General features: G+C 46.1%; 1 protein-coding gene across 1 annotated transcript; it reads left to right on the forward strand.

Moving 5' to 3' along the window:
- Nucleotides 1-784: 784 nt before the first annotated feature.
- On the forward strand, nucleotides 785-21018 carry LOC132447864 (sodium- and chloride-dependent GABA transporter 1-like). The gene is made up of 15 exons (XM_060038859.1): nucleotides 785-1163; nucleotides 2720-3083; nucleotides 3671-3802; nucleotides 4887-4987; nucleotides 6162-6271; nucleotides 7406-7538; nucleotides 9149-9283; nucleotides 9778-9881; nucleotides 11473-11597; nucleotides 12431-12543; nucleotides 12971-13102; nucleotides 13638-13740; nucleotides 14007-14107; nucleotides 18620-18787; nucleotides 19624-21018. Exons 2-15 carry the CDS (start codon nucleotides 2843-2845, stop codon nucleotides 19720-19722), a joined length of 1797 nt encoding a protein of 598 aa, XP_059894842.1. The 5' UTR covers nucleotides 785-1163; nucleotides 2720-2842; the 3' UTR covers nucleotides 19723-21018.
- The last annotated feature ends 75 nt before the right edge of the window (nucleotides 21019-21093 follow it).

The raw sequence follows: 21093 nt of genomic DNA on the forward strand, positions 1-21093 counted from the left end.
AGGGTTGCGTTGTGCTTTTATGGTTTGCTATCTGTGATGTATATTCTGATAGCCTATAGCCTGTATCTATAGTAGCCGATTCATTCTATCTTTGATGCACAGTGTAGAGCTTAGCTGTAGTAGGTTCAAGATCCTGTTAACTGTGATGTAGACAACTACATTTTGGCATTAGGTGCAGTACGCATGCTATCTGTAATATACAGCATTGATATCATGTAGCTAATGTACATGCTATCTGGAATGTATAGGAGTATATTTGAACCTTCAAAGACAAAACAAATACATAAAGATAAATCGTATATTTCCCTGGGAGTCAGGTGTTCAGCATTTACCTTGATAAGGCTTCTTTTTGGAAACTTTGAATGACTTATGTTACAGGTAAAGTGATTACAACTATAATTGTGTTTATTTATTTATTTTACAGTTTATTAATGGGAGCATTCGGACTATTAGGACTGTGTGATTGTGTGCGCCTTGGGGCAGGCCTGTGTGTGCGTTTACGTGTGTGTGTGTGTGTGTGTGTTTGTGTGTTGTGGTCCATTTGGCAGCTGTCTGAGGAAGTCAGCAGAAGGCTTTGCTTCTTGCCCAGAGACGCCGGCCAGCATCCAACACACACACACACACACACACAAATGCACATGCTGAGATGCACGCACGCGCACACACACCCTTGCCCCTTGCTTTGATGCACGTACACACGATGATACACACACACATGCGCCCGGATACAAAAACACACACACACACACACGTCACCCACACCCACTGAGGGCAGCCCTGCCACCATACAGAGCTGGCTGATTGACCGTCTCCCACTTGCCTCTGGGTATGAGCAGTAATCAAATCCGACAACAGGTCGAAACTTTATTATCAGTCGGTCAATAGCAGGAACGGCCAGGGGGCACGCACAGAGGAAGTCCGAGAGCCGGCGGAGAGGGGAAAGTGAAATGTGAAAGGCAGGGAAAAAAAAACACACAGAGGACTGAGAACGCTGAGACTGAGCGTAGGGCAGAGGGCTGCTGGAAGCGTTTCACAGGCTGCGCTCAATCTGGATTTACTGCTCGCTCCGACGTGTTTACGGACGTTTTTCGGAAGTCGAGCGTAAACGGAACCACGAGGAGGTGATGCCCCTGAGCTGAGCAGGTCCTTGGAGCGGTTCTCAGGTGGGTGTCGCTGTCCTCCTATTGGCTAGAACTCAAACTATGTGTTTGTGCTGAAGGCCGATCTATGCTCCACAAAATGTTTAATAATAAAAATATGTTTAGATGCAAGGGGTTTATTGTGGACGGAGGGAACATAGTGAAAGAAATCAAATTCCTTTTTATTCCAGGACGTTTTTAAAGAGTTGGTGGATACATTCAGTACAGTGTGGTGCATTCAGCAATATGTGAGGAATGTGTATTTTTGTGCATTACCTCTTAAATAAAAGAGGATGATGCACTATGATGAACCAATTTAGTTACATTTTCCTTTTATTTTGGTGTATGGCCTGCAGTGGTCTCTACAGGAGTGTTTTCTAAAAAGTTCAATCAATAGTGCTTTAATTATTCCTAACTTGACCGTCAACTGAAAAATGAATCAACAACTATATTCTCTGAATTGAGCCCTTTGGACGCAATGGCACAATAGCTCTTGCATTATGTATATCCGTCCTCTTCAGAAAAAAATATTTAAATGAAAGCTTCAAAGGGCTAGTGAAAGTATTGATTCATTTTTAATTGGATATATAGAAAGGGGGAATTTCAAAACATCGCTCCCATAAAGTATTTATGTTAATATTTTGGAAACGGTAACAAAAATGGAAACATGATTTACACAGAATTTGCTCAGGAGCAACTTACTTGAATTTAGTATATTAGAACCTGTGTTATATTTTAAACCAGTCCCAAATCAGAGCCCATTTTAACCAAAGTCTTCTGAACAAGTCTTATGAAAAAGATTTGATTAAGATGCAATCATAGACCATCTACTAAACTGAAACCATCGATCATTATCCAGATGCTCTCTCTGGCTCAGCATTGTGGTAGATCGTAGCCCTCTCTGTAGATCAGTACGCCATGTGTGTCAGTCCAGGTGGGGATTTAAAGGTACCTTGAATATACTGGACCCTTCTCTCACAGTACCACATATACAAAGTGTTAATAGCAGTCAACTGGTCCTTCTTTGTAACCTGTCCTCACCTTAGACCTGTAGCGTCTTAGGAGAGGGAGAGTTTGCGGGTTTACTCGTTTGAGGGGTGGCAGGAGCCCCCATCTCTCTGTGATACGGGGGTGAAGCTCTGCTAGAATCTCTGCCGGGGAAACAATGACAACCCCCTTCGACCGGGACGGGGACCTGGAATGCAGAACTAAAAACAATGGCTTCACCCAGAGATTGTACAAAGTCTCCCACCCCAACTAAAAAATGTGACCGCTTCAATTCACAACTCCCATCTGGAGGGGAAGACGACCTGGGAGATGCTGGATGGATTGTACCCTCCCGGCCCGGCTGGGGAGAAACCCAGCGGGCGGGCTGACCAAGGGAACACCTCTTCTGCCCTAGGCTGACTTTACCAATTGCCCCCCTGACCCAATTCCTCAGTGGAAATGGATCATTGTATCTGCCCCGCGGCTGTCATGGTGACGGCAGCGCCAATAAAGTTATTATTGAGTGACGCTGCAACCAATCGACACTCCGTCTCCACCACACACACACACAACTCTCCTTTATTGTTCCACAGCTTGGCCCGACGCATACACATCTGCGTCTGTGTGTCTGTCCGGGTGACAGAGCTGTCCGTCAGAACCCAGTGACCCGGATCAGTCAGGGTCTGACCCCACCGCTGGCTAGCGGACCCACTGCCATGGGCAAGACCGGGACGACCACGGTGGAGTCCCACTCCCCGACGGAGCTGAAGCAGGCCGTGCCCTTTGAGGAGCTGGAGCCCGCGGCGCCCCCTGCAGGTGGAGACGCCGCGAAGCAGGAGCCCCCTGAACGGGGCAGCTGGAAGGGGAAGTTTGACTTCCTGTTGTCATGCGTGGGCTACGCCATCGGCCTGGGGAACGTCTGGCGGTTCCCGTACCTGTGCGGGAAGAACGGTGGAGGTGAGTGGGGGGGGGGGGGGGGGGGGGGGGGGGGGGGGGGGTGTTGGGGGTTTCTCAATCGGTTGCTTTTCTGACAGTAGAAAGAAACACACGTTTATTTCTGGTGCTGTGAATAAATTAACTGACAGCTGAGAACATAAGATAGCAAAAAGAACACGTTTGGTTTGCTCGAGGGAGAGTACATGATACACATTCATGCAAATGTTTGCCATGCATATATTTATTTCGTCCATCATTTAGCCGCTCACCTTTAATAATTCATATTGAGTGAAAATTAATAAATAGTTTCATGACATACATTGCTTTAATCATCACCCGTTCATTAAAGGTTCTGCATTGTCTCCTCTACCTCCTGGTCATGTGACATTAAAGGTTCTGCGTTGTCTCCTCTACCTCCTGGTCATGTGACATTAAAGGTTCTGCGTTGTCTCCTCTACTTCCTGGTCATGTGACATTAAAGGTTCTGCGTTGTCTCCTCTACTTCCTGGTCATGTGACATTAAAGGTTCTGTGTTGTCTCCTCTACTTCCTGGTCATGTGACATTAAAGGTTCTGTGTTGTCTCCTCTACTTCCTGGTCATGTGACAGGGGCCTTCCTGATCCCGTACTTCCTGACGCTGGTGTTTGCCGGGATCCCGCTGTTCTTCCTGGAGACCGCCCTGGGCCAGTTCACCTCGGTGGGCGGTCTGGGGGTGTGGAGGCTGCTGCCGATGATGAAAGGTGAGTGTGTTCGACCGCAGGGGTTCAACCAGGGGGTCCGAAGCTCCGGAGAAGAACTCCAAACCCAGCGTCCTGAAGCTCCACCACCAGAGGTGACATGGAGTGGAACTCTATTTTGGAGATGATTCTGGATTGGGTACCTTTGGGGATATAGGGTACCCTAGGGGATATAGGGTACCCTAGGGTTATAGGGTACCCTAGGGGATATAGGGTACCCTAGAATACATAGGGTACCCTATGTACCCCATGTATCCTAGGGTACATGGGGTACCCTAGGATACATGGGGTACATAGGGTACCCTATGTACCCCATGTATGATAGGGTACCCCATGTACCCTAGGATACATGGGGTACTATGTATCCTAGGGTACATGGGGTACATAGGGTACCCTATGTACCCCATGTATCCTAGGGTACCCTATCATACATGGGGTACATAGGGTATCCTAGGATACATGGGGTACATAGGGTACCCTATCATACATGGGGTACCATATCATACATGGGGTACCCTATCATACATGGGGTACACGGGGTACCCTATCATACATGGGGTACCCTATCATACATGGGGTACCCTATCATCCATGGGGTACCCTATCATGCATGGGGTACATGGGGTACATAGGACACATAGTGGATTGTAAAGAGCCTCAGTGTGCACGGCTCCATGCATCCTTGAGCAAGATGCCCTAACCAGCGGCTGAGTGACTGAGTAGTTACTAGTAACTAGTAACTGAGCAGGTTTGTACCAGGGTGGTACCTTCATTCCAATGAGAGCATACTGCAATCACAAATGGTCTGTCTCAGCAAAAGGTAATTCCTATTGGCAACGGGCGGGGAGAGAAAACATATTAGTAGTGTAGAGAGACGGTGTCACTGCCAGACACAATCATTGAGCTGTGGAGTTATTTTATCAGCATTAGTGGAGCCTTAGTGGGGAGCAAGCACAAAGAAAAATTATGGGTGGATTGGTCCTCATTCGGGAAGACTTAGTTGGATTTATGATGTGAGAATGGCTGACAAGGTTTAAAGAAGAGCGCACTTTAAATTCCTGATGTCTTCATCCTTTGTCTCTGTCAGGCGTGGGTCTGGCGTCCGTGGTGCTGGCCTTCTGGCTCAACATCTACTACATTGTCATCATAGCCTGGGCCCTCTACTACCTCTTCAACTCCTTCAGAGCGGTCCGTGACATCCTCAAAAGGCTGCTAAGCTAAACTATAACTGTTGTGTCCCGTATGTATGAATGTGTATGTTTAGCACGTATAGACTATCACATTGGGTTGGATAAGCACTACATATTTTGTACTTTAAATAACAAGGTGTAAATGCATCAACAATATACCCTTCATAACGAACACCAAGACACAAACTTCACGAGACGCCTTTGACTACGAGGCCGTTTCAATGCTGTTGGATTAAGTTAATCGTTTTGATGGACAGGTTTGTGTTTGAATGGATTGATGGATGGATTAAAAAGTGGAATACTTTCCTGCACATTTTTAGAAATGCAAGTATACAGTATATACAGCGCCCCAAATGAAAAGACTAAGTACATTGATGTGACACAACGTCATATTTACTCAGCTAGCAGACACTTTTATCCCAAAACGAAAAGTTTCTGCACTCAAGCACAGAGTGAAAGCATGACGCAATCTGTCTCCGTCGCGGCCACGCTGTCTTTGTACATTTCTTTCGGGGGGTCTGGTGGTGAAGGGCCGTATTGTGTCTTTTTTTGTGCGGGACTTTGTGAAAAGAATTATGCACCAGGCCTTGAGTTCTTTTGAAAGGCTGTGTTGCATCTGCAAAGCCTGGGTTATGTAAAATGAGATGTTTTTATGTATTGCTGGTCTGTCTCCTTCTGAAGCTCCTTCACCCTGACGTCTCCAGAGTCTATTGTCCCTCGCAGCGTCTGATTGTCTGCAGCGTGTCACACTGTGCCAGGCTGACACTCGAAAGGACTTCAGAAAGCTGCCCGTTTCTTCAGAAAATGTGCAAGAAACGCATAAGAAATCGAAAAACACTCAAGCTAGAACAAAGATATATGTGCTGTATGTCTAAATTTAAACGGCAACATCACCCTCAGCTATTTTGTAATATAAGAGAGTAGACTACTGCTTCATACACGTGTTGTGAACAGATCATGATCTACAACCTCAACAAAACACGATTCGAACATTGATGTGATTGGTTTGGGCATTTCGTAAATCGTCCAACTTTTCTCAAAGGTTGCCTGGGATCACACCTCGGTTTGCTTACATCACACGTATCACACACGGTACTCTCTGGTGTGTATTGGTATTGTGTGTGTAAGTGTATTTAACGGTTATGTTTGAACATGTGTGTTTTTGTGAGTAGGAACTTCCCTGGCAGAGCTGTGATCATCCTTGGAACACAGAGAAATGTTTCTGCAACTACAGTCTGACAGACACCACCAACCTCACCAGCACAGTCACTGAGTTCTGGGAGTGGGTACCACCATTTACAATCACACAACAACCACAAAGCATGTTTTTGTGTGTGTGGTGGTGTGTTGTTTCAGTTCTGTGTATGCTGTATGTTTCTGTAAAAGGCAAATTGCATGGATTTTGGGTAATGTGTGTGTGCGTGTGTGCTAGTGTGTGTGTGTGTGTGTGTGTGTGTGTGTGTGTGTTGGATAGCACCTAACTATTCTTCAGTTACTGTCAGCGTATCTGCCCTTGATGTCTTCGTTCCGTTGTCGCGGGCAGGTGTGTGTGTGGGTTCTTGTTTGTTCCTGTGTCCTCAGGGAAGCCGACCTTAAACCGAACCTTGTGTGCGTTTGTGTATTCATGTGCAGGTGTCCAGATGTGTGTATGTGTGTCCGTGTCCTTTTTCGAATGGCATCCTCCTCTCTGCCTCTTGTAACCTTTACTTTGAGTGTGTGTTAGTGTCTGCTCGCACACGTGCAGAGGCGTGTGTGTGTGTGTGTGTTTGTGTGTGTGTGTGTGTTTTTTTTCTGGCATTCTCCTGTGTGTGTAAGCTATGCGTGCGTCAGCTATGTGTTTGTGTGTGTGTGTGTGTGTGTGTGTGTGGAGTTGCACGTGTGCGTGCGTGCGTGCTTGCTGTGTATTTCGGCATTCTCCCATGTAACCTTCAAGTGTGTGTGTGTATCTTGAAGCGTGTGTGTAACGTGTGTGTGTGTGTGTGTAACGTGTGTGTGTAACGTGTGTGTGTGTATCTTGAAGTGTGTGTGTGTGTGTGTGTGTGTGTGTGTGTGTGTGTATCTTCTTAAAGTGTGTGTGTGTGTGTGTGTGTGTGTGTGTGTAACGTGTGTGTGTATCTTGAAGTGTGTGTGTGTGTGTGTGTGTGTAACGTGTGTGTGTGTATCTTGAAGTGTGTGTGTAACATGTGTGTGTGTGTGTATCTTGAAGTGTGTGTGTAACCTGTGTGTGTGTGTAACGTGTGTGTGTGTGTATCTTGAAGTGTGTGTGTGTGTGTGTGTGTGTGTGTGTGTGTGTATCTTGAAGTGTGTGTGTAACCTGTGTGTGTGTGTGTGTGTATCTTGAAGTGTGTGTGTAACCTGTGTGTGTGTGTGTGTATCTTGAAGTGTGTGTGTAACCTGTGTGTGTGTGTGTGTCCAGGAGGAACATGCACCAGCTGAGCGGGGGGCTGGAGGAGCCGGGGGAGCTGCGCTGGCCGCTGGTCGGGACGCTGCTCCTGGCCTGGGTCCTCGTCTACTTCTCCATCTGGAAGGGAGTGGAGTGGACGGGCAAGGTCCGACGCACGCACACACGCACACGCACGCACACGCACGCACACACGCACGCACACGCACGCACGCACACGCACGCACACGCACACACATGCACGCACATAGAAACACACATGCACGCACGCACACACACACACACCCATACACACACACACACACACGAGGTCGGCCTGTCTCTCTGTTCTCCACCTGTTTCTCTCTCAGTCAGCCTGTCTCTCTCTTCTCCACCTGTCTCTCTCTGTCAGCCTGTCTCTCTGTTCTCCACCTGTCTCTCTCTCAGTCAGCCTGTCTCTCTCTTCTCCTGTCTCTCTCTGTCAGCCTGTCTCTCTCTTCTCCTGTCTCTCTCTCAGTCAGCCTGTTTCTCTCTTCTCCTGTCTCTCTCTCAGTCAGCCTGTGTCTCTGTTCTCCACCTGTCTCTCTCTCAGTCAGCCTGTGTCTCTGTTCTCCACCTGTCTCTCTCTCAGTCAGCCTGTCTCTCTCTCTCCTCCTGTCCTTCTCTCAGTGCCATGCTGACGTTCCTTCTCTTCAGCTGCCTGTTCTCTGCGTGTTGTTCTCCTTCTGGGCTCCTTTGTGTTCCTCACCTGGATTCCTGTCAATTCTCCGGAGACTTTTTGGATCTTCACCTTTTTATCTTCTGCCCTATCATGTCCTCACCTGCTCAGTCTCAGCGTTTTTATATTCACCTTTATTAAGAAAAGTGCAATTTGGTAAGAAGAAAGTAAGAAGGTAAACAAAACTCATATCAGAGGCAGGGAAAGATGACTAAATCCAGGATTTTGGGCTACAATACAAAACGTTCAAAAAGAGAACAAAGTAATTAAATCACTGCTCAAGGGTTTTTACATAAATCCTGTTTTATTCTGCATAGAATGCATTAGTATAGATATGAGCTGAGAACATTTTATAATAATAACCCCCAAAAAGTAAAATGCATTTAAAATGTGTGGAGGCGAAAAGTACTGATAAAGAAGTAATAGATGGACAATTAATGCAGCATCATTCTGCTACAAGACTGCAAGCCATGTTTAGAAACTTGCCGTGAGTTATTTTTTACCAACGACAGACACACTGCGTCTAGCACGAGAGGTTGTGTTGTTGTTGTGTTTGTTGTTGTTGCTGTCTCCTGGCCCCTGACTCAGGGCGATAAGGCACATGAAGGCGACGTCTGTCTCTGTCTCTGTCTCTGTCTCTCTCTCTCTCTCTCTCTCTCTCTCTCGCTCTCTCTGTCTCTCTCTGTCTCTCTCTCTCTCTCTCTCTCTCTCTCTCTCTCTCTCTCTCTCTCCACCCCTCCCTCCCTCTCTCTCTCTCGCTCTCGCTCTCTCACACACACACACTCCTGCACTCAGGCCGGCAGGCAAGAATGCACACACACCCACACACACAGACATTCACCACGTCATTAAATCCTTGACACGAGAATAAAAATCTAAATACTTATTCTTAATCAATTTGCAAAAGTGAAAGCGCCCACAGACTGATCCATAGTGGATTCATCGTGTGTGTGTGTGTGTGTGTGTGTGTGTGTGTGTGTGTGTGTGTGTGTGTGTGTGTGTGTGTGTGTGTGTGTGTGTGTGTGTGTGTGTGTGTGTGTGTGTGTGTGTGTGTGAGTTAGGTGGTGTACTTCTCGGCCACCTACCCCTACGTCATGCTGGTCATCTTGTTCTTCCGTGGCGTCACTCTGCCCGGCGCCATCGACGGGATCCGCTTCTACATCACACCGGACTTCAGTAAGCTGGCCAAGTCTGAGGTACACACACACACACACACACACACACACACACACACTGACGACACACACACACACACGCACACACACACACACACACACACACACACACACACACACACACACACACACTGACACACACACACGCACACATACACACACACTGCCACACACATGCACATGCACGTATTGTGCTTTAGGTTTGGCTGAGTGACCTTTGACCCCTGTGCTTTAGGTGTGGCTGGGTGACCTTTGACCCCTGTGCTTTCGGTGTGGCTGGATGACCTTTGACCCCTGTGCTTTAGGTTTGGCTGGGTGACCTTTGACCCCTGTGCTTTTGGTGTGGCTGGATGACCTTTGACCCCTGTGCTTTAGGTGTGGCTGGATGACCTTTGACCCCTGTGCTTTCGGTGTGGCTGGGTGACCTTTGACCCCTGTGCTTTAGGTGTGGCCGGGTGACCTTTGACCCCTGTGCTTTAGGTGTGGCTGGATGACCTTTGACCCCTGTGCTTTAGGTGTGGCTGGATGCTGCCACCCAGATCTTCTTCTCGTACGGCCTGGGGCTGGGCTCGCTGATCGCCCTGGGGAGCTACAACACGTACCACAACGACGTGTACAAGTAGGGCACCCCTCAGTCTTCACTCTGTTGCTCTGCTGGATGGGGTTTAAAGCTCCCAGGACTGCCACCAGGTGTGGTGTGATTAGCCGTCACAAGCCTTTTTGGAAATCGGCCCCTTATGACATCACAGGTGGGCGTGTCCACCTAGATGTGTGCTTGATAGATCAGTCTACCAGCCTACCCGGTGAGCTGTAGCAAACGATGCTCATCTATCCGTCACACATCTAGGTGGAAACGCCCACCTGTGATGTCATAAGGGGCCGATTTCCAAAAAGGCTTGTGACGGCTAATCGCACCACACCTGGTGGCAGTCCTGGGAGCTTTAATGGGGTCCTATCTGTATGATTACACTCTATATATTGTTCAATGATCAGACCCAGAGATATGGCTCTCACTCTCTCACTGCCAACCAGCTAGCCGATGGTTTCTCTCGGCACAGAGAGTTTATTTCCATGCAACTAAGACCAGCTCAAACGTGATTGGTCAACACTACTTGGACTAAAACTTAAACCATAGCTCTTCAATACCAACATCACCTCCCGTTGCCGACAGATTCTGCAGTCAGATATCTGTTCAAAGAGATTAGGGTTTGGGTTACTTGGGTTAATTATCTCGGAATTCTGAGATAACGTTTTTGTTAATTAATTAACTAACTTCATTAATGAAGTTTCAATGGCAAAAGGTTTCTTTCAATTAACAAGATACCTCAATATCCCAAGTGAGGCTCTCATTCACTTAAGAGCCAGTGAGCCCCCTGATTCAGATAGCTGTGCACACGAAGAGATTTAAAATAATGTCTGCCGAGAGTTTTAGAAGAGATCTCCAATTTACCAAACCCTGAATATATAAATCTGTTAACACTTATTTACATAAACATTTTGCATTAGACCACGGGTTAGTGCAATCAATATTGTTTACCTGACCAACATGTTGACACTACGCTTCATTGAACCCATATAATAAATACACACGGGCCGTGTTCCAATACCCGTACTTCCATGAGTATACTTAAAGGAAGTACACTCTCTGCACTATCCGTACTCACTTGAGTACGCAAATTTTTTAGATGTGAGTGCTGTTCCAAATCGAGTACTCTGTGGTGCACTTACCGGAAATGACGATCACGACTGCCGCCGTGGCTCCTCCCCCGCAATAAACATCCCGCTTTGAACGGTGAACTCTTTACGCCTAGCAGCTATAAAAACTATAAAAACTACAAAATGACTCTATTAATGCGGAGCCAGGCTCAGCCTGGCTCCGCCTCTTCCGCTACGTAGCTAAGATGGCTGCCGTTGAGTACGGGGAGTGTCCTTCGATCCACACTTCACGATTAGCCCGTTTTGAGTACGGCATCCGGGTCCTTGAAGTATACTTCTTTTCGCCGGATCTGAATTGGAACGTACTGTCTGTGTACTCAAATGTTGGCTAGTAAGTGCGGACAGTACGGGTATTGGAACACGGCAACGGACAGAAGTGGGAGGGTCTACTCCACAGGACTTCCTGGTTGTGTGTGTCACTCTCTCGGGTTCGGCCAATAGGAGTCCAGCCACAACATGATTGGCTCATGTGACGCTGTGTCCCCCCCCCCCAGGGACTCCCTGATCGTGTGCTGCATCAACTCGTTCACCAGCATGTTCGCAGGCCTGGTCATCTTCTCCATCGTGGGCTTCATGTCCCACATCACCAAGAAGCCCGTCCACGAGCTGGCAGCCTCAGGTACCCCCCAGCGCCCCCCCGATAACACGGGACCCTACACTGTAGCCCCCTCGATAACACGGGACCCTACACTGTAGCCCCCCTCAATAACACGGGACCCTACACTGTAGCCCCCCTCGATAACACGGGACCCTACACTGTAGCCCCCTCGATAACACGGGACCCTACACTGTAGCCCCCCTCGATAACACGGGACCCTACACTGTAGCCCCCCTCAATAACACGGGACCCTACACTGTAGCCCCCCTCAATAACACGGGACCCTACACTGTAGCCCCCCCGATAACACGGGACCCTACACTGTAGCCCCCCAGTGCCCCCCCGATAACACGGGACCCTACACTGTAGCCCCCCTCGATAACACGGGACCCTACACTGTAGCTGTTTCAAGACTGAACTGCACTGATGTATTGATTTATGTGTGTGTGTGTGTGTTTGTATATGAGTGTATATTAACCGTTGTGTTTCTGTTTTTTTGTGTGTGTATCATTTCCTTTGTATGCACGTGTGGGTGTGTCTATGTGTGTTTGTGTTTTCTTGCTTGAGTTTATCTGTATTTTCCTGTGGTTGAGTATGTGTGTGTGTGTGTGTATATTTACCTGTGTGTGTGTATGTGTGTGGGTGTGTGTCTGTTTGTGTGTATATGGACCTGTGTGTGTATATATTAACCTGTGTGTGTCTACTTCCCTGTGTGTGTGTGTATACTTCACTCTGTATCTGTGTGTGTGTGTGTATCTGTGTGTGTGTGTGTTTGTGTGTGTATACTTCACTCTGCATGTGTGTGTGTGTGTGTGTGTGTGTGTGTGTGTGTGTGTGTGTGTGTGAGACCCCAGGTCCCGGCCTGGCCTTCCTGGCGTACCCCCAGGCCGTCACCCAGCTGCCCATGTCCTCCCTCTGGGCCATCCTCTTCTTCTCCATGCTGATGATGCTGGGCCTGGACAGCCAGGTACACACACACAGACATACACACACACACAGGGAAGCATACACACACACACACACGCGCACGCTCACACACAGACACACACACACACACGCACACACACACAGGGAAGCATACACACACACACAGGTTAATATACACACAGAGACACACACACATATACACACACACACGCAAGCACGCGTGCAGGCACCCACACATACACACAAACACATAGGGAAGTATACACACGCACACACAGGTTAATATACACACAGAGACGCACACACACACACATGTATAAACTCCAAAACACAGAAACACATGTAGTCAGTGATACTCGCTCCTACTCCTGTGAAGCTGACTACCAGCGCCGAGCCATGGCTCCACCTGTAGCTGGTCTCTATAAAGGTCAGCGTGCCCTGGTGTTCATGTTGTGCTCCTGTTCCAGTTCTGCACCGTGGAGGGCTTCATCACAGCCCTCATGGACGAGTACCCCATGGTACTGAGGAAGAGGAAGAAGCTTTTCATCCTCATCGTCTGTTTCATCTCCTTCCTCATCGGCTTCTCCAACATCACACAGGTAACTATGGGTCACCCCGCAGCTGCTTTGTAGTGTGTGTGTGTTTGTGTGTGTGTCTGTTTGTGTGTGTGTGTGTTTCCGAGAGAGGGAGAACAGTACTGTGTAGTTAAGTTGTTTCATTTTCACGCTTTACCCCTCTGTATTGTTGTAGTGTAGATGTACACTACACTGTGTGTCCGTGTGCGTGCGTGTGTGCCTGCGTGCGTGCACTGTGTGATCAACATGTGCTCTGCTCCATGAAGACGATGGAACTGAAAACACATTGAAGACAGTACTGTGTAACTAAGCAGCAACCAGAAAATCGACTTAAACACCCACCCACACACACACACTATACTACACAAACACACACACTGTAGTACACACACACACGTTAACAAATTGCTCACTTTACAAAATATGGTGTTGATAATTTGTCATACATATTGAACTATAAATACTGATAATGTCGGGGGATGGGGTGTGAATACGGAGGCTGCTGACAGCCCAGCAATGTGTTGTGTGGTTGTGTTGTGTGGTTGTGTTGTTGTTCCAGGGCGGCCTGTATGTGTTCAAGCTGTTCGACTACTACTCCGCCAGCGGCATGTGTCTCCTGTACCTCGTGTTCTTCGAGACCATCTCCATCTCCTGGTTCTACGGTAAAGCCCCTTCTCCTCTCTCTCTCTCTCTCTCTCTCTCTCTCTCTCTCTGTCTCTATCAGCCTTACTTTCCCTTTTTCTTTCTATCTCTCTCTGTCTCTCTCTCTCGGTTGCTCTCGCTCTTTATCTCACTTTCCGTCTCTCTTTCCCTCTCTACGTTCCCTCTCCTTTCCATCGTGATCCACGGCTCAAATGGTGTTCAGGGTTGAAACTATGTCGAGAAAAATCACAATTCAATTGATTCTTTCCTTCTGTCCTCGCCACAGGGGCGGACCGGTTCTACAAGGACATCGAGGACATGATTGGCTATCGGCCGAATGGCTGGTGGAAGCTCTGCTGGAAGTACTTCACCCCCTTGATCTGCCTGGTAGGACTGCAGGCTGATCAATAACCAATCTCTTCACATGCAGTCGCGTCCGGAATCGCTGGTTCACTCTACACTATCGGGGCCAGTTTGTGTTCCAATTGGCTCATTAGTGCCCCACTGTGACGGCCCACCTCTAGTTGGCCGTACAGGGGCTAACAACAAACCACCCTCAATGTCTACTTCAAATGCAGTTAGACATATGGGACAGTTGCTTCATTTTGTTTATATGCTACAGGCCGAAAGACCAAATTAATATGTAACTTACTTGCTCCTTTTAAGTATAACATTGCTTGGGGAGTCCAATTCCTCCAATGAAAAGGGTGGAAAGTGCTTACAACTCTCTGCTAGTTAGCGATCTATCTCCTATCTACATGTAATTGTGTTGCGCGAACGCTGCTGAGGGAGGTAGCCTGTTGGATTGATTCGCTGAATTGTCCAATCATGTGGTGATAACAAAAAGAGAAAAGCGATACCATTGGCCTGGGGCGCACACTGGTGCGACCCGAGGGTGAATTTTCCAATGGTATCAATCTGCAGCCCCGGAGAACACCACCCTGGTGTGACAGAACACCCAGGCGGGACAGAACACCCTGGCGTGACAGAACACCCTGGCGTGACAGAACACCCAGGCGGGACGGAAGTACTGTGGCTGGACGGAAGTTACCTCCGATAATTTTTTTTATGGAAAAATTAATTATTTATCGCTTGAATTAACATAACATAGAAATAAAAAAATATTTCGACACGTTAGTAACCATTTTTAGAGCTTAAAAAAGGTTTGACGTTATTTAGACAAATACCTCAGGATTTTTTCCTCGCCTAGATGATAGATATAGATATCTAATTCACACAGTCTAGAAATAAGAAGTATCCATTAAGGTACTTATTCCATCAGAGGACTTAAACCCTGGGTCTAAGCGGTGAACAGAATCTAGGCTCAGCAAGAAAGGATGATCAAATTCTTAATCCCTGTGAGCTGGGACTCGAACCTGCGTCTGAGTTTTGATGATTTGACGATTTTGTTGATGGCGGTTAGACTTGACTTTACAACTCACATGATATAGAAAAAAACATTAGAGATCATTAGTTGGACTTGAACCCTGGTCTCAGGAGTGTCAGCCAACTGCTCTCTCCACATCCCCATGGAGGTTGGGATCATTCTGTGGTCGAAGGCTATATCAATCAGTTCAATAGAAATATCATTACAGACTTTATAGACTTATTAGACTTACTAGACTTACCCTTTAGTTAATTAACATACTTTAAACAGGAATTGAACCCTGGTCTCCAGAGTGCTATCCAACAGTGCTCTCCACTGCACCACTGTTCAAATCCTGCTGATGTTTGTTTCAAGTAAGATAGAGCAAGGATACTATAACTCTGCAAATCAATAGATGCGGCTGTCGAAAGCAAATGCTAACCCGGGGAATTCCCCTTCTTGGCGCACAATGATGAATTTGGGATTAAACTAATCGTCTCAATCTGGGTAAAACAGGCAAATTTTCATATACCTCTGCGTATCCCTTTAAATTCCTTTGAAGGTCTAGGAAGGCCAATATTTTATCTCCAGCCATCTCATATCAAGTGTCACATGTGTAGCGCTGTGTATGAAATACCGCAGACAATCTAGATCATATATAGAAAACAATGACAGAAATCCTATTCGAACTGGTCTTTCATTATAAACATCACATCGCCCAGAAACGCTAGCAAAATAGAAAAACATCTTTGATATCACAGGGAAATAAATGTTTCTACTTCAATGCATATCTTGTTCATAGATTTGTGGTTTGAGGGATTATCCTAGGTGTCATCCAACTCATTGGCTTCCATCCAATTTTATCGGATTCGCAATTGACTCCGACTAATTACAGTAGGCAACAGAAATCTAAAAAAGATTGATCTCATTCGTAACAAATGTACTGTTTCATGTCCTGTTTCATCAGCTGTTGGTTCGACCCGTGATTAAATTCATCAGACTTATCCGTTTCACCGGTTCGTCAGGGCCCATGAGATTGGTCTCGATAATGTTGTGTCCTTTCCTCTGTTTCTACGGTTGTTGAATTCGGCGGAACGGATTTACATCTGAATAGTAATATGAGGAAAGAAGGTCAGGTTATGCAAAGGACTACGATGACGAGCATCAAAACAGACTACAGAGGCAAAAGTACAAGAAAGCAAGACATCGGCGATCACAACTGACTCAAAAACACACCTTCTCAGCACTAGAACAACGCGTGTGAATGTTGTCACCAATTACATTCTTCCATCACAGTATGCTTGGTACCTTGCCATGGAGGCACCGTTTGACTTCACTGTATGGTAGAAATTAACCTTACATTTTATGTTAAACTATGATTATTATTAGGCCTACATATCATATAGATACTTTAATAGTGGAAAATAGCTGATCACCTTTCCCCTAAATGTTAGGTGTCATGTGGCACCAGTGAGTGGGTCCAGTCTATTCCCATCTGATGTACTCTCTGAAGACAATGCTGACATTCACACATGTGCATAATCTCTGTTTGTATAGAGATAATATATGTTCAAAAGGCACAGTTGTGACTTAGAAAATATGAGAATATGCTGACATCCACACAGTATGACCCAAAAAAAACATGCTATGCACATCAATATTTGATGAAAGTCCAACTTTGTATTGTGTAATGATTGGGGATATAAGGAGCAGGAAGAGAGTCATTCTGGAGTGTCTTTGCAAACTCACTCGGTTTTGTTGTCTCTCGTTTGCGGGTTACAATAAACTCTCCATCTATACTGGACCTGGACTCTCCGATTCCTCTTGCATATAGCTAGTTGAAGTGAATTAGATAAGTCGTTAATAGAAATCTACGACAACTGTTGTAAGTAGGCATTACATTAAATGAAAAAAGAGCTAACGATTGAAAAGTTATGTTTAAAATAAGAATTGGATTTTTGACGTATGTAAGGTTACAACATCGAAAAATTCATACTTGCATACATATTTTATCATTGTCGATTCTTGGAATATCCCCTTACTTTAGAAAGACATGCCTGTCCTCAGAAAATGGTGGTGCACAGTACTGCTTGAGAACTTCCACCTGGATGGGTATGTTTTTGTTTATTTCAAATATGAATATATACCTCAACCCCAATATTAACAAAATATGAATATATTCACCAGAGTTCCTGGTTCAGGGGACATGAACCAGGAACTCTGGTGACCACAACCAAGAGCAATCGACCATCAAGGCATTGAGGCTGAATTGGTCGGTCGGCCCCCGTCTCTCTGGGATCAGAACCCCCCCCCACTGACTCAGACACGAGTCGTGAGCTCAGTGTCGTTCTTCTGTTGACTTTAAATCTGCCGTCCTGACGTCTCCTGGCAGCCGAGCTGCGACGGCAGTGGCTTTAAGGAGGAGTGAGTGATTCACGCTCTCTAAACGGGCTCCTCTGTCCCGCGTTAAAACCCTGTTCATCACACAGTCTGTCACTTCGTTTGGGGGGGGGGCTTATGACTTGGTTATGCTTTATGGGCTGGAGGAGTTTAATATCCAAAGATGCGGTAATATATCAAAAGGTTACAGAGAAGGGCTGGCTTAGTGGAGCGAGTTGATCACGATGCGTTCGTGTTCAGGATGCTTGAAGGTGATCGTGGAACAGGAGTTATGTGGCGCGTATATATTATAATATTCTCAGCCCATCAGATGAATTGTTGATTATGAGTATCGTTACAAACATTTTAAAAGCTACTTTATGTGCTGCTACCTTTCCTCGGTTGGCCTTTCTTCCATTGGCGAAAAACCCACCATTTCATATGCATATATATATATATATATATATATATATATATATATATATATATACACACATATACACACACATATATACATTAGCATTACGATACATTGTTACATTCGCAATTATACAATTGTATTTACAAGGTCATTTAGAATTGTAAATGTAACAATGCGGATCAAACTAAGTGGTACAATCTGATATCACGCATTGATGGAACGGTACTGCTACAAAACAATGCCCCCCTTGGGGACAGCGCCGATTAGGACCCTGAAAGGTTGATCTGAACGCTCTCTAAATCTCACAACGGGAACATTCTTACAGGGCGTGTTCACCTCCAGTGAGCCGGGTCGGTTCCTGTTAACTCTGCGGTGGTTCTGTGGTTCTTACAGGGCGTGTTCACCTCCAGTGAGCCGGGTCGGTTCCTGTTAACTCTGCGGTGGTTCTGTGGTTCTTACAGGGCGTGTTCACCTCCAGTGAGCCGGGTCGGTTCCTGTTAACTCTGCGGTGGTTCTGTGGTTCTTACAGGGCGTGTTCACCTCCAGTGAGCCGGGTCGGTTCCTGTTAACTCTGCGGTGGTTCTGTGGTTCTTACAGGGCGTGTTCACCTCCAGTGAGCCGGGTCGGTTCCTGTTAACTCTGCGGTGGTTCTGTGGTTCTTACAGGGCGTGTTCACCTCCAGTGAGCCGGGTCGGTTCCTGTTAACTCTGCGGTGGTTCTGTGGTTCTTACAGGGCGTGTTCACCTTCAGCGCCATAGAGATGACCCCCCTGACGCTGGGGAAGTACGTGTACCCCATGTGGGGTCAGGTGATCGGCTGGTTCATGGCCATGTCCTCCATGGTGCTGGTTCCGGGATACTTCTTCTACATGCTCTTCACCACCAAGGGAGGCCTGAAGCAGGTACACACCCCTCAGTGTCTGAGTGGGGGAGAGGGAGGAGGGGAGGAGGGAGAGAGGAGAGGAGGGGTGGAGGGAGAGAGGAGAGGAGGGGTGGAGGGAGAGAGGAGAGAGGGGGAAGAAGAGGAGAGAGGAGAGAGAGAGAGGAGAGGGTGGAGGAGAGATGGGGTAAGAAGACGGGAAGAGTAGAGAAGGTGAGGAAGGGGGAGGAGAGGAGGTGGATAGAAGGAGATTTATCTGCCAGCTTCAAGCATTTTTGTATCTTCAATACATGCCAAGAATTCTGAGATACTGCATGTCAACAGTGACATAATCCAACGTGTAACCTTTTCTACCATGTTGTTGTTAAACCATGTATCCAAAAGTAACCTTTGAGATATTGTGAATCATGTTTTCCCTTTCCGCCTTTAGCGGGGTCGGTTAGTCATCTTGACCTTGTAGGTCCTTATGCAATCCCCATCGGTGGAGGCTTAAATGGTTGCATTCACACAAACACATTATCTTTGAGTAAGGGAGCGGGCTACTCTCTTACTCAGAGCTCCTAACAAGAGGCTGGGCAGCATCAGAGTGTACTCTCACAACTGGAGCAGCTCCCAAAGAGTTCTGCATGACCTAGCATTAAAAAAAAAAAGGAACTGAAGCCACAAAGGCATCAGAAGGAAAACAAGGTTAGTAAATGTTAAAATTCACGAGAGGAAAAGTGGGTTTGTGCGAGTCCCCTCTGCATTCATCCCTCGTCCTCCAGAATAAAGCGGGCTGAGAGTCCTGTCTTCAGTCAGAAACACAATATTTACCCGTCGGTGTGCGTCTCTCTTTTGGTCTCTTCTCGGGGGGAACAGCGCTGGCAGAAGATGACCACCGCCCGGAGGGCTGACACGCCGTCGGGGCGTGAAGACCTGACCCATACGGGCGGGGCGGTGGGGGAAGCTCCTGTCTAGACAGACCCAGACAGAACCGGACAGAACCAGTCAGGGCTGCCAAACACTCACACACCCCCTCTTCCCCACCTTGTCCTCAGGCCCACTGCTGGACTCCATGTTGTTGGTTTTCCTGTTCTTCTCATTTATTGGGAGAGGGGTCCGGTTATGTAACAGCTTTATTCTGTTCTAGCGGGGAGTTGGTATGTTTTTGAAGAAGCGAGAAGGGTAAAAAGAAACAAGAATTGAGACTTATTTTAAGAAACGACGACTACTTTGCGATGGCTTGACATATGCAAATCAGTTGTAGCATTCGGAGGGTTTGAGCTGAATACTTTAAGTCAAATTTGGGTAATAATGAGTAAATATGAACATAACATTATTCAATGAGGATGATTAAATACAAAGAATTAGAGAGATATTTGGGATTATGTGAAATTGGTTTGATAGTTATTTGTTCACCGTTACGAGTAACAAATATCTATCAAATATAACTAATGAATACCAGGTTAATATTCATAGGATGATTTGGCGTTAGTCTTTCTGGAAAAGTCTCTCAGGAAAGCATTGGTCCTTTTACTTTTGCGTTTGCAATTCAAAATGCCCTTAATGAGTAAGTAATGTTCATTATGTCAAAGTAGCATTTCCCACAGTGAAATGTGTAGGAATGTATGTCTGTACATCATTCATTTGGAAATATACAGTATGTAGAGGAAAGATCACAGAATAAATGTCATTACATTAAACGTGTATATGGCTGTGTTTTCCAATTCTGTCAAACCTCTTGTGCCCTTCAGATTATCCTCAAGGAATCCACCAGGGACAACTGTATATGAACGCCTTTTTAATTATACTTTTAAGTGGGACTAAGTACACATTATAATACCGGTGTATGTTTAAGAATGGACGACACAATGTTATGTAACGCAACGGTAAACACTATTAAAATCCATGTAAGGGATTACAGCAGGAATCGTGTAGATGTGTTTTTGAAATGTTGTGAATCAAGGGGAAAGCTTTAATTCTTCTATGAAGCGCTGTACAGTCTGTTTACAGTACACCAAGTGTTTGTGAATGACTGCATTAAAGTGTCCCACCTTATGAATTCATACGTAGATATAACTTTGTTCAAAATAGTGATGCGCTGTACATATAATTGTGTTTAAATGATAGAAGTATTTTTTATTATTATTATTAAATTAAACTTTTTGGAATGAAATTAAGAAACAGGATTAAAATATGATGCTGGAAGGGAATTTGGCGAGGTATATGAAAGGTATTTAACTTCAATAAAGCAGATAAATAAAAACAAAACAATGTTTTGCTTGTAGGCCTGATTTTGTCCATTTCACATTATGCTAATTCTGACAAGCTTTGAAATAATGTTGGCCT

Source organism: Gadus macrocephalus, chromosome 19, assembly GCF_031168955.1.
Source record: "Gadus macrocephalus chromosome 19, ASM3116895v1".
Taxonomy (NCBI): Eukaryota; Metazoa; Chordata; class Actinopteri; order Gadiformes; family Gadidae; genus Gadus; species Gadus macrocephalus.